Raw genomic sequence first — 12,686 nt, 5'->3', positions numbered from 1 at the left:
ACTATTTTGTTCCATGTACTCTACTGGATGGCATGAGAATGAATTAGCTATGTGCCCTAACCTTAAAGAGTTCACTATATAATGAAGGGTGCCAAGTAATGTAATTGTGCCTTTGCTGCAATGAAGGATGTACAGTTGAAATTGGACCACTGGAAAAGTGCCTAACTTTCCCTGGGAAATTCAGTGACTACTTCACAAAAGACATATTATTTCAGCTTTTGGCCAAGACTTGGAAAATGTATAGGTATTTTATGCCTGTAGGTTGGTGAGATTTTAGGAAACTGAACATGAATTGTGTGGGAAATGATTAAGATACATGCTTAGACTCTTAACAGTTGTTATGAGCATTTAGGCCCCAGAGAGGAAGCCGGTTCTTTAGCATTGATATATTCAGCAGTGTTGCTCAGCACTGTCCTGTACACGGCACCACATTTATTGTTTTGTAAAGCTCAGACTGAGAGCTGAATGTCACTGACAACATATAGCTTATTCTTCATTTAATAAACATATATTGAGCACCTATTATGAATTAGGTCCTTTGGTAGGAATAGAGTTATCCAGAATAAATCCCCCTTTTTGGCTTCAGGAGCTCAGTTGAATGAAGAAATCAGTCAAGCAGGCAGGCATTTGTGGCACAGTATGATGACTGTTTGCTAGGTGTAAGCCCTGAGGACTGTAACTGCACACAGGAAGGGACCTAGCCCCATTTGGATGGAGTGTGAAGTGGAAGTTGGAGAATGCCTCAAAGAAGCAACTTTTTTTTTTTTTTTTTTTTTTTTTGCATTTTTCTGAAGCTGGAAACAGGGAGAGACAGTCAGACAGACTCCCGCATGCGCCTGACCGGGATCCACCCGGCACGCCCACCATGGGGCGACGCTCTGCCCATCCTGGGCGTCGCCATGTTGCGACCAGAGCCACTCTAGCGCCTGGGGCAGAGGCCACAGAGCCATCCCCAGTGCCCGGGCCATCCTTGCTCCAATGGAGCCTTGGCTGCGGGAGGGGAAGAGAGAGACAGAGAGGAAGGTGCAGCAGAGGGGTGGAGAAGCAAATGGGCGCCTCTCCTGTGTGCCCTGGCCGGGAATCGAACCCGGGTCCTCCGCACGCTAGGCCGACGCTCTACCGCTGAGCCAACCGGCCAGGGCCAAAGAAGCAACTTTTGAACAGATGTTTGAACTAGGAGGTAAATTAAAACAGAACAAGCATAATAGAGGCAACATCATGCACATAGGTTTTCAAAAAATTAGTAGTAGTTTCCTATGAAGAGTAGAAGCAGATAATGGTGGGAGATGAGACTGAGAGGTAGCTGAGACCCAGCCATAGGTCTTTGTGTCCTAATACAAGTCTGGATTTTATCCAAAAAGGAACAGTGAGTCACCGTAATTAATGGTGGTTGAGATGTGTGATTTTCAGAAAAGGGTATATATTATATAATCCATTAGTGAGCAGTGAATCAATTTAGTGAATTGGGACCTGTATTTTTAAAAAGCAAACTTGAAAGCCTTGGCCAGTTGGTTCAGTGGTAGAGAGTTGGCCTGGCATGTGGATGTCCTGGGTTTGGTTCCTTGTCAGGGCACACAGAAGTGACCATCTGCTTCTCCACCCTTCCCCCTTCTCTCTGTTCCCCTCCTGCAGCCATGGCTTGATTGGTTCCAGCCAGTTGGCCTTAGGTACTGAGGATGGCTTTGTGGCCTTCAAAAGGCACTTTAAACAACACACACACACACACACACACACACACACACACACACACGCCCCTTGGTTGCTAAGCAACAAAGCAATGGCCCCAGATAGGCAGAGCATCGCCCCTTGGTGGGCTTCCTGGGTAGATCCCGACCAGGGTACATGCGGGAGTCTGTCTCTCAACCTCCCCTCCTCTCACTCAAAAAAAAAAAAAAAAAAAGGTAAACCAGAAGAGTAGAAATATTAGTATGCATGTGTGTGAAAGTAAATGTTTTGTAATGCTTTTGTTTCAATTATATATGTGAATAGTGCACTCTGAGGTGAAATGTTTTCGATCTTTGGATCACAGTAAAAAAAAATTAAAGCTTCAACAGAAATTAATTTAGGCCTATCATTCACTGAACCATCAATAACAAGGGGACAGAAATACTGATTGCGTTAGAGTAATTTGGGATGGATGTTTGGGAACCAACTCACTGTAGGGAACTATAATACAATGTGGAAAATTCAGTGGGTTATAAAAATATTACAGTGTACCTGGGTTCACAAAGTAATGAACTTAAGTGTGTGGGTGGTCAGAGGAGCCGCCCAGGACATGCTACATTTGTGTACAAGATAGGTAGGTAAAAGGGGGAGAAGGGTTTTCTGGGTGGTAGAAACTGCATTAACCAATGGTGGTAAGGGGAGCTGTGCATAGGGAAACAGTCAAAATACGGACTTTGTTTCTGGAGCATTAAAGTAGAGGGAAGGGGAAATAGCTGGAACTGAGGGGTCATGATAAGGAACCTGGATTCTTTTTCTATTGAGATGAGCCACTGAAGATTATCAAGCAGAGAAACAAGGTATCAGATTCTATCACTGTCTACAATGTGGAGGAAGTTAGTAGGCTGTGCCAGTAATCCAGGATAGATCTCTTAAGATTCTTATGAGAGATGACTGCAGATTTCAGGAGCATTGTAGACATAAACGCAACATGACTTGTTAATTAGAATGTTGATGCGTGTAAGGAAACAGTCCCTAGCTTTTGCAGTTGTTTCCTCTGGATATTGGGCTTATACTGTGTCATTGATCTGTTGAGGCTAGAATTCATTATTTTTTGAAGGGAGTGGGCATAACTCAATCTTGAAGTAAAATACTGGAGCCCAAGGACCTCTCAAAGTAGAAGTCCAATGCATCTGGGCACCTCTCTTGGGGGCCTGAGATTTGTTAAAGAGGTGCCTAGATAGACTTGAGGGCATATTCCAACTGGGATGAATAGTTATGTTATAGGTCAGTTTAGTAAAACAGTGTTATTTCCCTTATATTGTCCCTGAGCCTTTAGTAAATGTTTTAGGATTCATATACTCTTATTGGGCCAAATATTAAAGGGGATGAAGTATCTCTTGAGGCCACAGTGGCATCGATAGTGGGGCATTAGATTGTGAGCTCCTTGAAGGTAGATATTGTTTCTTCTCATCTCTGTATTCCTTGTATCTAGCCCAGGGTCTCACATATGGCAAGCACCTGATAAAGACTGTATCCCTAGTGCCTAAACTGATGCTGGGTAGCAGCAGATGCTTAATAAGCACTTGGGGAACTGCTGAAAACTCCAAGAGGGGATATATTTCTGGGATTAAGAGGAAAATCAATGTCAGCCACAGTCCGCCTATTAACAATAATACACTGTTCACAAAAATTAGGGGATCAGGGAGCATGCAGATAGTCCAGTACTTCCAGCCTTTTGTAATTTTCACCAATGAAATAAAAGTTGGCTTTACATCTCATTTGCATAATCTAATAACTTTCTTTGACTTTTTTGCTTTTCTGATGTTCTTGTTTAATAAAAAAAAATCAAATGCTGGTTTTATCGCTTCATATTAATTTTGAATTATTCCTTAATTTTTGTGAGCAGTATACTTAAAGATGTGGTTTAATATTAAGAAAAGTGCTTTCTGTAGGAGTCAGGGATGGAAACAAGCTATCTAACTGAGGTGAATATTCATGCCAAAAAGACAGGAAGGGGATGAATTTTGGGGTAGAAGCATTCAGTTGTAGGTTTATTTAATAAAAGCTTTGAGTGCCTAGTATGTCATTCAAAAGAGTCAGAAAGTTTTCTGGTAATAAGGTGTGGACAAACTGGAGTAGAGAGAGATGCAGAACCCTGTTGAGAGCAGATGAGTGTCATATTAGAGCAGCTGCAATGAAATAAACCGGAATAGCTGCTACTGAAGCTACTGTTAGACCTGTGATCTCTTTGCCATCACCCTTACCACCTATCATCTCAGACAATGGATGGATCTATTGGGCCCATACACTCAAAAGGTCCAGCCCAAGATAAAATATCCTTTACACTATACTGGGGATATGGGAACTATCACATCCTATTAAGTGCTTAGGCAAGGATGACAGCACCAAGTCTTCCCATTTCTACCACCCTAGTCAAATCTTTCAGCCCTGAGGGATGGGCAGCCTGGCTGGGCCAAGTATGGCTTCATAGTAATTAGTGGATATAAAGGAGCTTCCTATTTCTCACATGCCCTGGCCATTCTGAAGCTGAATTTCCCTTTTCTGAGTTCCTAGAGAGGTCCAGATTGGACAATAAAAAATTTCCAGCCTGGCCAGGCGGTGGTGCAGTGGATAGAGCATTGGACTGGGATGCAGAGGATCCAGGTTCGAAACTCTAGAGCTCGCCAGCTTGAGCATGGGCTCATCTGGTGGTTTGAGCTTACCAGCTTGAACCTAAGGTCACTGGCTTGAGAAAGGGGTCACTCTGTTTGCTGTAGCCCCCTGGTCAAGGCACATATGAAAAAGCAATCAATGAACAACTAAGGTGCCACAACAAAGAATTGATGCTTCTCATCCTTCTCCCTCCCTGTCTTCCCTGTCTGTCCCTATCTGTCTCTCTCTCTCTCTCTCTTGGGGGGAGGGGGGAATCCAGGATATTCCTGGCTGGTTTAACTTCCTAATCCTCCCACTTCAACCTTCTCCTTCACTCTACTCTCCCCTCCTGCCCCCTCCCACCCCCAGAGAAAGCAGTTTTTCCTGGAATCCAATATCCTCTGCTGAATGCTTGTACCTCCTAGGCCAGGATGGTAGTACCTATAAGTTCTCTTCTGACACCCATTCAGGGCCTGAGGGGAGCACATGAGGGCAATAGGTGATCCTGCCTAGAAACAGAGGAATGGTGTCGTATTCCATAAAGGTTCTCAGGGTTCCAAATCAGATGCTATGGAAGATTCACTTCTAGATGTCCACTCTCCAACCCATCAAGAAGTAATTTTTCTCTAATAAATCCTAGGGGCTCAGTCTCTATGCTAGATGTTGTAACTCAATCACTTTTGAGGGCCAGTTTGGAATTACATGGTACATGCCTCATATAAAACAAAGGAAAACAAAACTGTGCTAACTAAATAAAACACAGATTTAAGAGCCAGAAACATATGACGTAAAATTACTATCCCATAAAGACCAAGCATTTGGATACTTTTCATTCTCAGAAATCCCATGGGAAGAAAATAAAAAATCAGTTTACATATATTCACATAAGGATTTTATCTATCATGCAAGGAGAAGGTTATCTGGTTTCCCAGCAGGTTCTGGGTTCCATTAAAATCATCCATTTCACAACTCTAGCTCCAGTTCTTCTTAGAGATTAAGAATCCAAAGGCCTATGATCATGGGCACTGATGAGGGAGGGCTACACACCCTTTGGCTCCAGTTAAATCCTTGATGTTTGAGGTGTGTTGGAGCTGTGGATGCTTGCTTCCTGGTCCTGCCGCAGTCCCAAAAGTAGCTGGTTTAGGAGTGTAAGGTTGCTGTCTCTGTGAGGCAGGGGCAGGGGTGGGAGGCAGTTCCCTTTATACTCGATCACTGCCATCTTGGCCCGATCCTGCTGATTCCGATTTGGGATCTGCAGCATTCTTGTGTAGCCCCCATTCTGACCTTGGTACCGAGGGGCCAGTACTTGAAACAGCTTTGGGATCAAGTCTTTCTCCTAGAGGGGGAGAGTTATCCAGAAGAGAGCAGAGTCAGGCACCACCGCAGACATTTACCTTTCAGCACTCCCAAAGGTAGGATCTCCAAATAAACCCACCTAGACCTCCCCCACCTCTAGTGTGGAGTCAGCTACACGCAGATGTGCAGATTCAGATTCATATCGAATTCAAACTACTTAAGGCACACCTTTCTAATTTAGTCCACAACATTTGTCCATAAGTGAGTGCCTTAGCTTAATTCTGCCCAGCCCACCTTTCTCTAACTCCTCCCACTCAGGGAACAAAGCATGAGATTTGGGTGGCAGACAGGATGCACTTACTGTGAGCCAGAAGTCAGCCATGCGCATGGCTCGTTCATTGGTGTCTCCCAGCTTTCCATAGTCGATGAGCTATGAGGACAGAACATCACTGATGCAACGGGTGCAAGAAATGAGGCGCTGATCTTGCTCCTCTAATGCTGGACTGCAGCCCATTCATTCCACTAGCCAAGCTCCTCTCAAACTCAGGCCACCCCTAACCCCGCAGCCCTAACTGGCGTCCAGTTGAGGGACCGGTGGACTGGGCTCAGCTCTAGAAACTGGAGGATTCAAACTTCGGGCTGACTAACCAGGACGGTCCCCTCCTTCCCTCCCCGGTTTCCAGCTGGACCCGCCGCTCAGGTCAGACTCGCGCAGTGGACCAGATCGTCCCGCCTCTCACCTTCTCCGCATAGCCCCTCATCTCGTCCACGCGCGCCCATGACGCCTCGATGCGTTCGTGTCGCACTAGTCCCGTAAGCAGGTTCCTCAACAGGTGGATGCGGGACTCGGGACCAAGGCCCATGCGGCGATATACGCGGCCATGGGAGATGGCGGTGGCGACCGACAGGCGCATCTCTGCCGCTTCAGCCCGCCACAGTGAGGCCGGAACTGAAAACTGAAAGAGCGGCTATGAGAAGAAATGTACTTGAGAGGACGCATGCGCCATAGCCAAGTGCGTGGTGGACGTGTCTGCGCATGAGCATCAGAGCCTGCCCCGTTGGCAACCTGGGCGGGGGGGGGGGGGGGCGGACAAGGGGTGTTGACGTCTTCCAGACGAGGCTGCCGGGCGGGCTTTAGGCACCGCCAGCGTTTCCTGTCCGCTGGGGAACCAGACGCCCTCTAGTGAGCGTTTTGTTGTGTCTGGGAGAGCTTTGGGAAGCTCCGCCGCAGAGCCTGCTGGGAAAGTGAGTATCCGAGGAAAAGTCGCCTGGGGGCGGGGCGCTCCTGTCAGCTGGAGGCCTCGTCCAGTCCCAAACAGGGCAAGCCCAACAGGGCAAGCACGCGTGTGTGATAACCCGAGGGCAGCATTTTAAAATTTATTTTTATTTTTTACAGAGAAAGAGAGAGGGATAGAAAGGGACAGACAGGAACGGAGAGAGATGAGAAGCATCAATCATCAGTTTTTCGTTGCGACACCTTAGTTGTTCATTGATTGCTTTCTCATTTGTGCCTTGACCACGGGCCTTCAGCCGACTGAGTAACCCCTTGCTGGAGCCAGGGGCCTTGAGTCTAAGCTGGTGAGTTTTGCTCAAACCAGATGAGCCGAGCTGGAACCTGGGTCTTCCGCATCCCAGTCCGATGCTCTATCCACTGTGCCACCGCCTGGTCAGGTCCGAGGGCAGCATTTTTGATAAAATTATTTTCAGTAGTAATGGTGAAATGAAAGCAATAACAATAACAATGATGTTCAGTTGAGAAATGCAGATAGTGAAAGTTTTCTTTTGTTGAAGTAAGTACATAAAATCATCCCTGTTAAAGAAAAAACAGCACTCAAAGGAAAAGTAACGCAGATGGGGGGAGAGAAACTCAGACCTGTATGAGGGTTTGAGATGACTGGGAGGTGAAATTCTCTTGGAGCTTAGTTGTAAGCGACACACTTCAACCTATTATGCAATACACCTAGAAATTTGTTCACACTGTAGATATACAAAGAAAACTAAATTTTTTTTTTAAATTTATTTTATTTTTGTGGCAGAGACAGAGAGAGAGTTAGAGAGAGGGACAGACAGATAGGAAGGGAGAGAGATGAGAAACATCAATTCTTCGTTCTGCTCCTTAGTTGTTCATTGATTGATTTCTCATATGTGCCTTGACCGTGGGGCTACAGCAGACCGAGTGACCCCTTGCTCCAGCCAGCGACCTTGGGCTCAAGCTGGTGAGCCTTGCTCAAACCAGATGAGCCTGCGCTCAAGCTGGCGACCTCGGGGTCTCGAACTGGGATACTCCACGTCCCAGTCCGATGCTCTATCCACTGCGCCACCGCCTGGTCAGGCAAGAAAACTAAAATTAACATGGAAAACAGGTCTTCTAAGGTCGACAAACCTCAGGAACACCAGTCCCACCCCTGCCCTGTTTATACTTCTGCAGGTTAACTTGCAGGAATCTACTGAAATGGTGGCCTGACCTGTGGTGACACAGTGGATAAAGCATCCACCTGGAACTCCGAGGTTGCTGGTTTAAAACCCTGGGCTTGCCTGGTCAAGGCACATATGGGAGTTGATGCTTCCTGTCTCCCCCCCCCCCCAATGAATAAATAAAAAAACATTTACTGAAATGGAAAATTTTAACTGAAAATGATATCAGCTTAAATTGGCCAAAGGAGGGAGCTTTTGTTACCCCCAAATTGACTTTTCTACAGTGCTCAATTAGAAAACGCCAGTTCTAAACTTCAGTAGAATGAAAGAGAAGCAAATATGGATTGGAAATGTGAAGCTTCTAGCAGAACCACAGATCAATTATTAAAAAATATTTTAGAGACTGTCTCTGAACTAATGAAGGTATCTGAAGGTAATGAACACTAGCTAACACCCCGGTTCCTCCCCTTCCACAGCTCCTCCACTATGTTTTCTATCTGAGCTTCCTTGTCCGGATTTGCCCTCCCCATCCCTTCTTCCTTCCCTTCCTGTGTCTTCTATATGTCCTCCACTACTCCTCCCTACTGACCTAGGGGAAAATAAGAGGAATTCAGACAAGAATAACTCTGGATTTCTAGCAGCTCCCTTTGGAGAAAAGCTGGTTTCAGGCAGAGGGGAACCAGAAATTTTATATGTTTCTTGGACTAGAACAGAATTAAAGACTGTACCTGAAAGATTTCTTCAATTTTTTCTGGGACCCTAATGAGTTCACAAAGGAATTTAACTGTTAGAACATGTGATTTTGGCTATTCTGACCTATTCCAACCAATATATTTACTGGTTTCTGGAAGCAAAGCAATAGAATTACTAAATATGGTTTATTGGGAAACTCTTGTAGAGGAGTCTTTTATTTTTAGAAAGCCAGGTCACCTTTAGATTATTATAGGAAACTAAAATGGGATTTAGTAACAGAAAAGAAATTGAAGCAAGTTATGGTTGCTCCAAGAACTGAGGGGACATTTCTCTTTCTCCTTACTAATAGCTTAGGAGAAAGCTATTACCCAAAAGGGAGAAATTACTAAGGCCCCCTTACCAAGTACTTGGGGCTATTTTATCTGTTCTTAACTATATCCAACTAAGTCTCCTTCTTCTTCAGAGTAAAACTTCTGTGCAAATGGTAGGGATATGTAATTAATCAATGACTTTTCAACTAGTGAATGTTAAGGGGCAATATATATTTTGCTAATCAAATATGCCCCAGTTAACCTGATAGGATGAGGTTGGAGGTTGACTAAAATGACCAATGATTTAATCAATATGTTTCCATAAAACCCCTAAAGAGTGGGTTTTGAAGAGTTTCTGGGTTGTTGAACACATTGAGGTATTGGGAGGTTTAGCATGCTCAGAGAGAGCATGGATCGATTTCTATAGCACTTCCTACATATGTTGTCCTCAGAATCTTTTCTATTTGGCTTTTCTTGAATTATATCCTTTTATAAACCAGTAATATTACAGTAAAGCACTTTTGTGTTGTTCTAACAAATTATCAAACTCGAGAAGATAATGGGAACTTCCTATATATAGCTGGTTGGTTAGAAGTACAGGTGACAACTTGGGACTTGCAATTGACTTCTGAAGTAGGGGACTGAGCCCTTAACCTATAGGGTTGCACTAACTCTAGATAGTGTTAGAATTAAATTGTGGGACACTAGTTGATGTGTGCAGAGTATTGGAGAGTTGCTTGGTGTAGAAAACCCACATATTTGGTGTCAGAAGTGTTGTAAGTAGAGAAACAAGCTTTTTCCTTTACTCTGAATGACTGCATCTTATTCTGCTGAAGCCTCCATGAAGTGATGTCCTGGGAGCCAGTACAGGGAGCTTAGCAAGTGTTCAGTCAGGGATTTAGTGGTGATGGTAGAGGGAATTGTTAGCTGGACCTCAAGCCAACTTTTGGTTCTATCCGTAGAATCATGAAGGTCTTGAAGTAAAGGAACTGGCTCTCGATATTTTTTCCTCTCAGTTCAGGCTCTTGAAACCTCTCTGGGTCCAAAGATCTGGGAAGGACTGGACAGAGATAGAATCTGTATGTGGTATCAGATGGAGCTGCAATCATATTAGGCTCAGTTAAAACGAATTTTCCACAATTAGAAGTATCACTTGAATATTGAATATAACAATGAAATATATCTCAAATGACAACAAGAAATCTTTTAAGCAGTTGAATGTAAGAATAAATTTCTAACTGAAGTTGAGTTGGTCCAGGGTTGTAGAGGGAATGGAGTTTGGATAGAAATCAGCAAAACTTTGTATGGTGGTTTTTCTCTGGAAATGATGACTAGCTGTTTTCAACTTTGCTTAAGTTTTTCATGTGATGTTCTTTCCCTTCCTTGCTTCATTTCCTGGTATTATTAGTGAGAGGAGCTGCCTGCTGTTGAGATTATCAGGTCTTTCAAGGTCAAGGAAAAACTCTCACTCATGTATCCCATCCCCTCTCCTTCTCCTTTATCTTTAAACTAGTGCTGTGCTTTTTTTCTCCCAAAGTCGTTCACTGCAAGTTTGTTTTTAAAAAATTGATTTATTTTCTCATGTGTGTGTTTCTTGGTTATTTCACTTTACTTAGAGTAATTGTTTATCCTCCCCCTTAGGAGGAAAGAGCAAGGATACAGATTATCCCCTAGAGTCTCCAAAAGGAGGGCAGCCCTGAGAATAATTTGTGTTTAGCATGATAAGATGAAATTTAGATTTTACATAATCAGAAATGTAAGATAATTAATCTCTTGTTTTAAAGATAATTAATCTCTTGTTTTAAACCATTAATACTGTGGTAATTTATTGCAGCAGCAATGGGAAACTAAGAGTGGATGTCTGATTCTTTTTTTTTTCTTTTTTTTCTTTTTTGTATTTTTCTGAAGCTGGAAACGGGGAGAGACAGTCAGACAGACTCCCGCATGCGCCCGACCGGGATCCGCCCGACCGGGATCCACCCGGCACGCCCACCAGGGGGCGATGCTCTGCCCCTCCGGGGCATCGCTCTGTCGTGACCAGAGCCACTCTAGCGCCTGGGGCAGAGGCCAAGGAGCCATCCCCAGCGCCCGGGCCATCTTTGCTCCAATGGAGCCTCGGCTGCAGGAGGGGAAGAGAGAGACAGAGAGGAAGGAGAGGGGGAGGGGTGGAGAAGCAGATGGGCGCTTTTCCTGTGTGCCCTGGCCGGGAATCGAACCCGGGACCTCTGCACGCCAGGCCGACGCTCTACCACTGAGCCAGCCAACCAGGGCCGGATGTCTGATTCTTCATTATGATGAAGGGATTTTAGAAATAAACAAGGATGTGTCTGTGAGAATTCCAAACCAATATGATGTAATGTGACCAGACAGTTTACTTCCAGTCTCTCTCTCTAATCTGCAATCCTCCTTAAACTTTCCAGGCTAAAAGTTCTGGTGGTCAAGTGAAAAGAGCAGTCTTTGTAGCCATCAGACTGCAACAACATTGGGGATGAGGATGTGGATGAAGATGGCATGGTTCAGGCTCTTTCTTAGTCCATGAGGGTCATTCATTTGTCAAGGGGGAGATTAGAATTCTTTATAAAGGAAATGTATAAAAAAACACACCAAATATTTTCTTTGGTATCTAATATAGATTAGGCCATGTTTCAGGTTGAGGTTTTAGTCACAGAAATGTAGCACATCATAGTCAGGTAGAGGAAACCTGACTATGGGGTTTAACTTTTTCAAAGATACCCTGAATTTAATGAACTGTGAATGCTCAGTTGAAACCCAGTGGGCTGCGATAGGCCTATTATAGCAGAGTGAGTTGATTCAGCCATCAAGTAGTATGGACTGCTGAGCCAAATTTGGGATGGAGGATTTGGCAGTAAACTCAGGGGTTCTGCAGGCAGTGAAATCCTTGCACTAAGATCTGCAACTTAGGAACATTGTTTCTGCCAAAAGTCTAGATCCCAAGTTACCATATTTTTTGCTCCATAAGATGCACTTCTTTCCCCACAAAAGTGGAGGGAAAAATGCCCATGCGTCTTATGGAGTGAAAAATATGGTATTTTATTAAATATTTTAACACACTATTTGGTTCAGAATATTTTTTTTCTTATTTTTCTCCTTAAAACCCTAGGTGTGTCTTATGGTCAGGTGAGTCTTATGGAGCGAAAAATACGATAACTAGTTAATTCAGCAGTGGTATCCTTCAGAATGTTGACAGGTGCAGGAAGGAGAATGCTCCAAGACTAGCAGGTGGCAGCCACCACAACAGAAAAGACCCTTCTCAATGTCAGGAGACTGCAGGAGCACACTTTTCCCACAGTGGTTTGGGAGTGAGGCAAGGAAAGGAGAGGCTCTCTGAGTAATCCAGCATTATTTTTTCCAACAGAGAACAAACACTTCCTAAAAATGTATTTAAATTGTCAGATTGGGTTAAGTTTAAACTAAATTGAGGCTTTACTTTTTTTCTCCTGTTAACCAGTGGTTGGCATTTGGGAGGGATATGAGATTCTAGACTAAAGCACACTTTCTGAATATAGTGTGTCCTTCTGTAAGGTCATTTAGATTTCTTCTTGGATAAGGTTTTCAGAAGAGGAAAGAGAAGATCAGAGAAGTATATACTAATTTACCTGCCTTCCTCTTTTTTCTTTTCTCCATCCCCGTTTC

The 12,686-nt window shown here is 44.1% G+C and overlaps 1 protein-coding gene across 1 annotated transcript; it reads right to left on the bottom strand.

Annotated features, from left to right (window-relative positions):
- Positions 1 to 5,125: 5,125 nt before the first annotated feature.
- Positions 5,126 to 6,636, bottom strand: MRPL17 (mitochondrial ribosomal protein L17). The gene is made up of 3 exons (XM_066366510.1): positions 6,354 to 6,636; positions 5,975 to 6,043; positions 5,126 to 5,653 (listed from the first exon to the last, which is right to left on the bottom strand). Exons 1-3 carry the CDS (start codon positions 6,525 to 6,527, stop codon positions 5,378 to 5,380), a joined length of 519 nt encoding a protein of 172 aa, XP_066222607.1. The 5' UTR covers positions 6,528 to 6,636; the 3' UTR covers positions 5,126 to 5,377.
- Between the last annotated feature and the right edge of the window lie 6,050 nt (positions 6,637 to 12,686).

The sequence above is a fragment of the Saccopteryx leptura genome, chromosome 1, assembly GCF_036850995.1.
Source record: "Saccopteryx leptura isolate mSacLep1 chromosome 1, mSacLep1_pri_phased_curated, whole genome shotgun sequence".
NCBI classification, from domain to species: Eukaryota; Metazoa; Chordata; class Mammalia; order Chiroptera; family Emballonuridae; genus Saccopteryx; species Saccopteryx leptura.
Note: the sequence above shows the minus strand (reverse complement) of the source record. Positions and strands in the feature narration are given on the sequence as shown.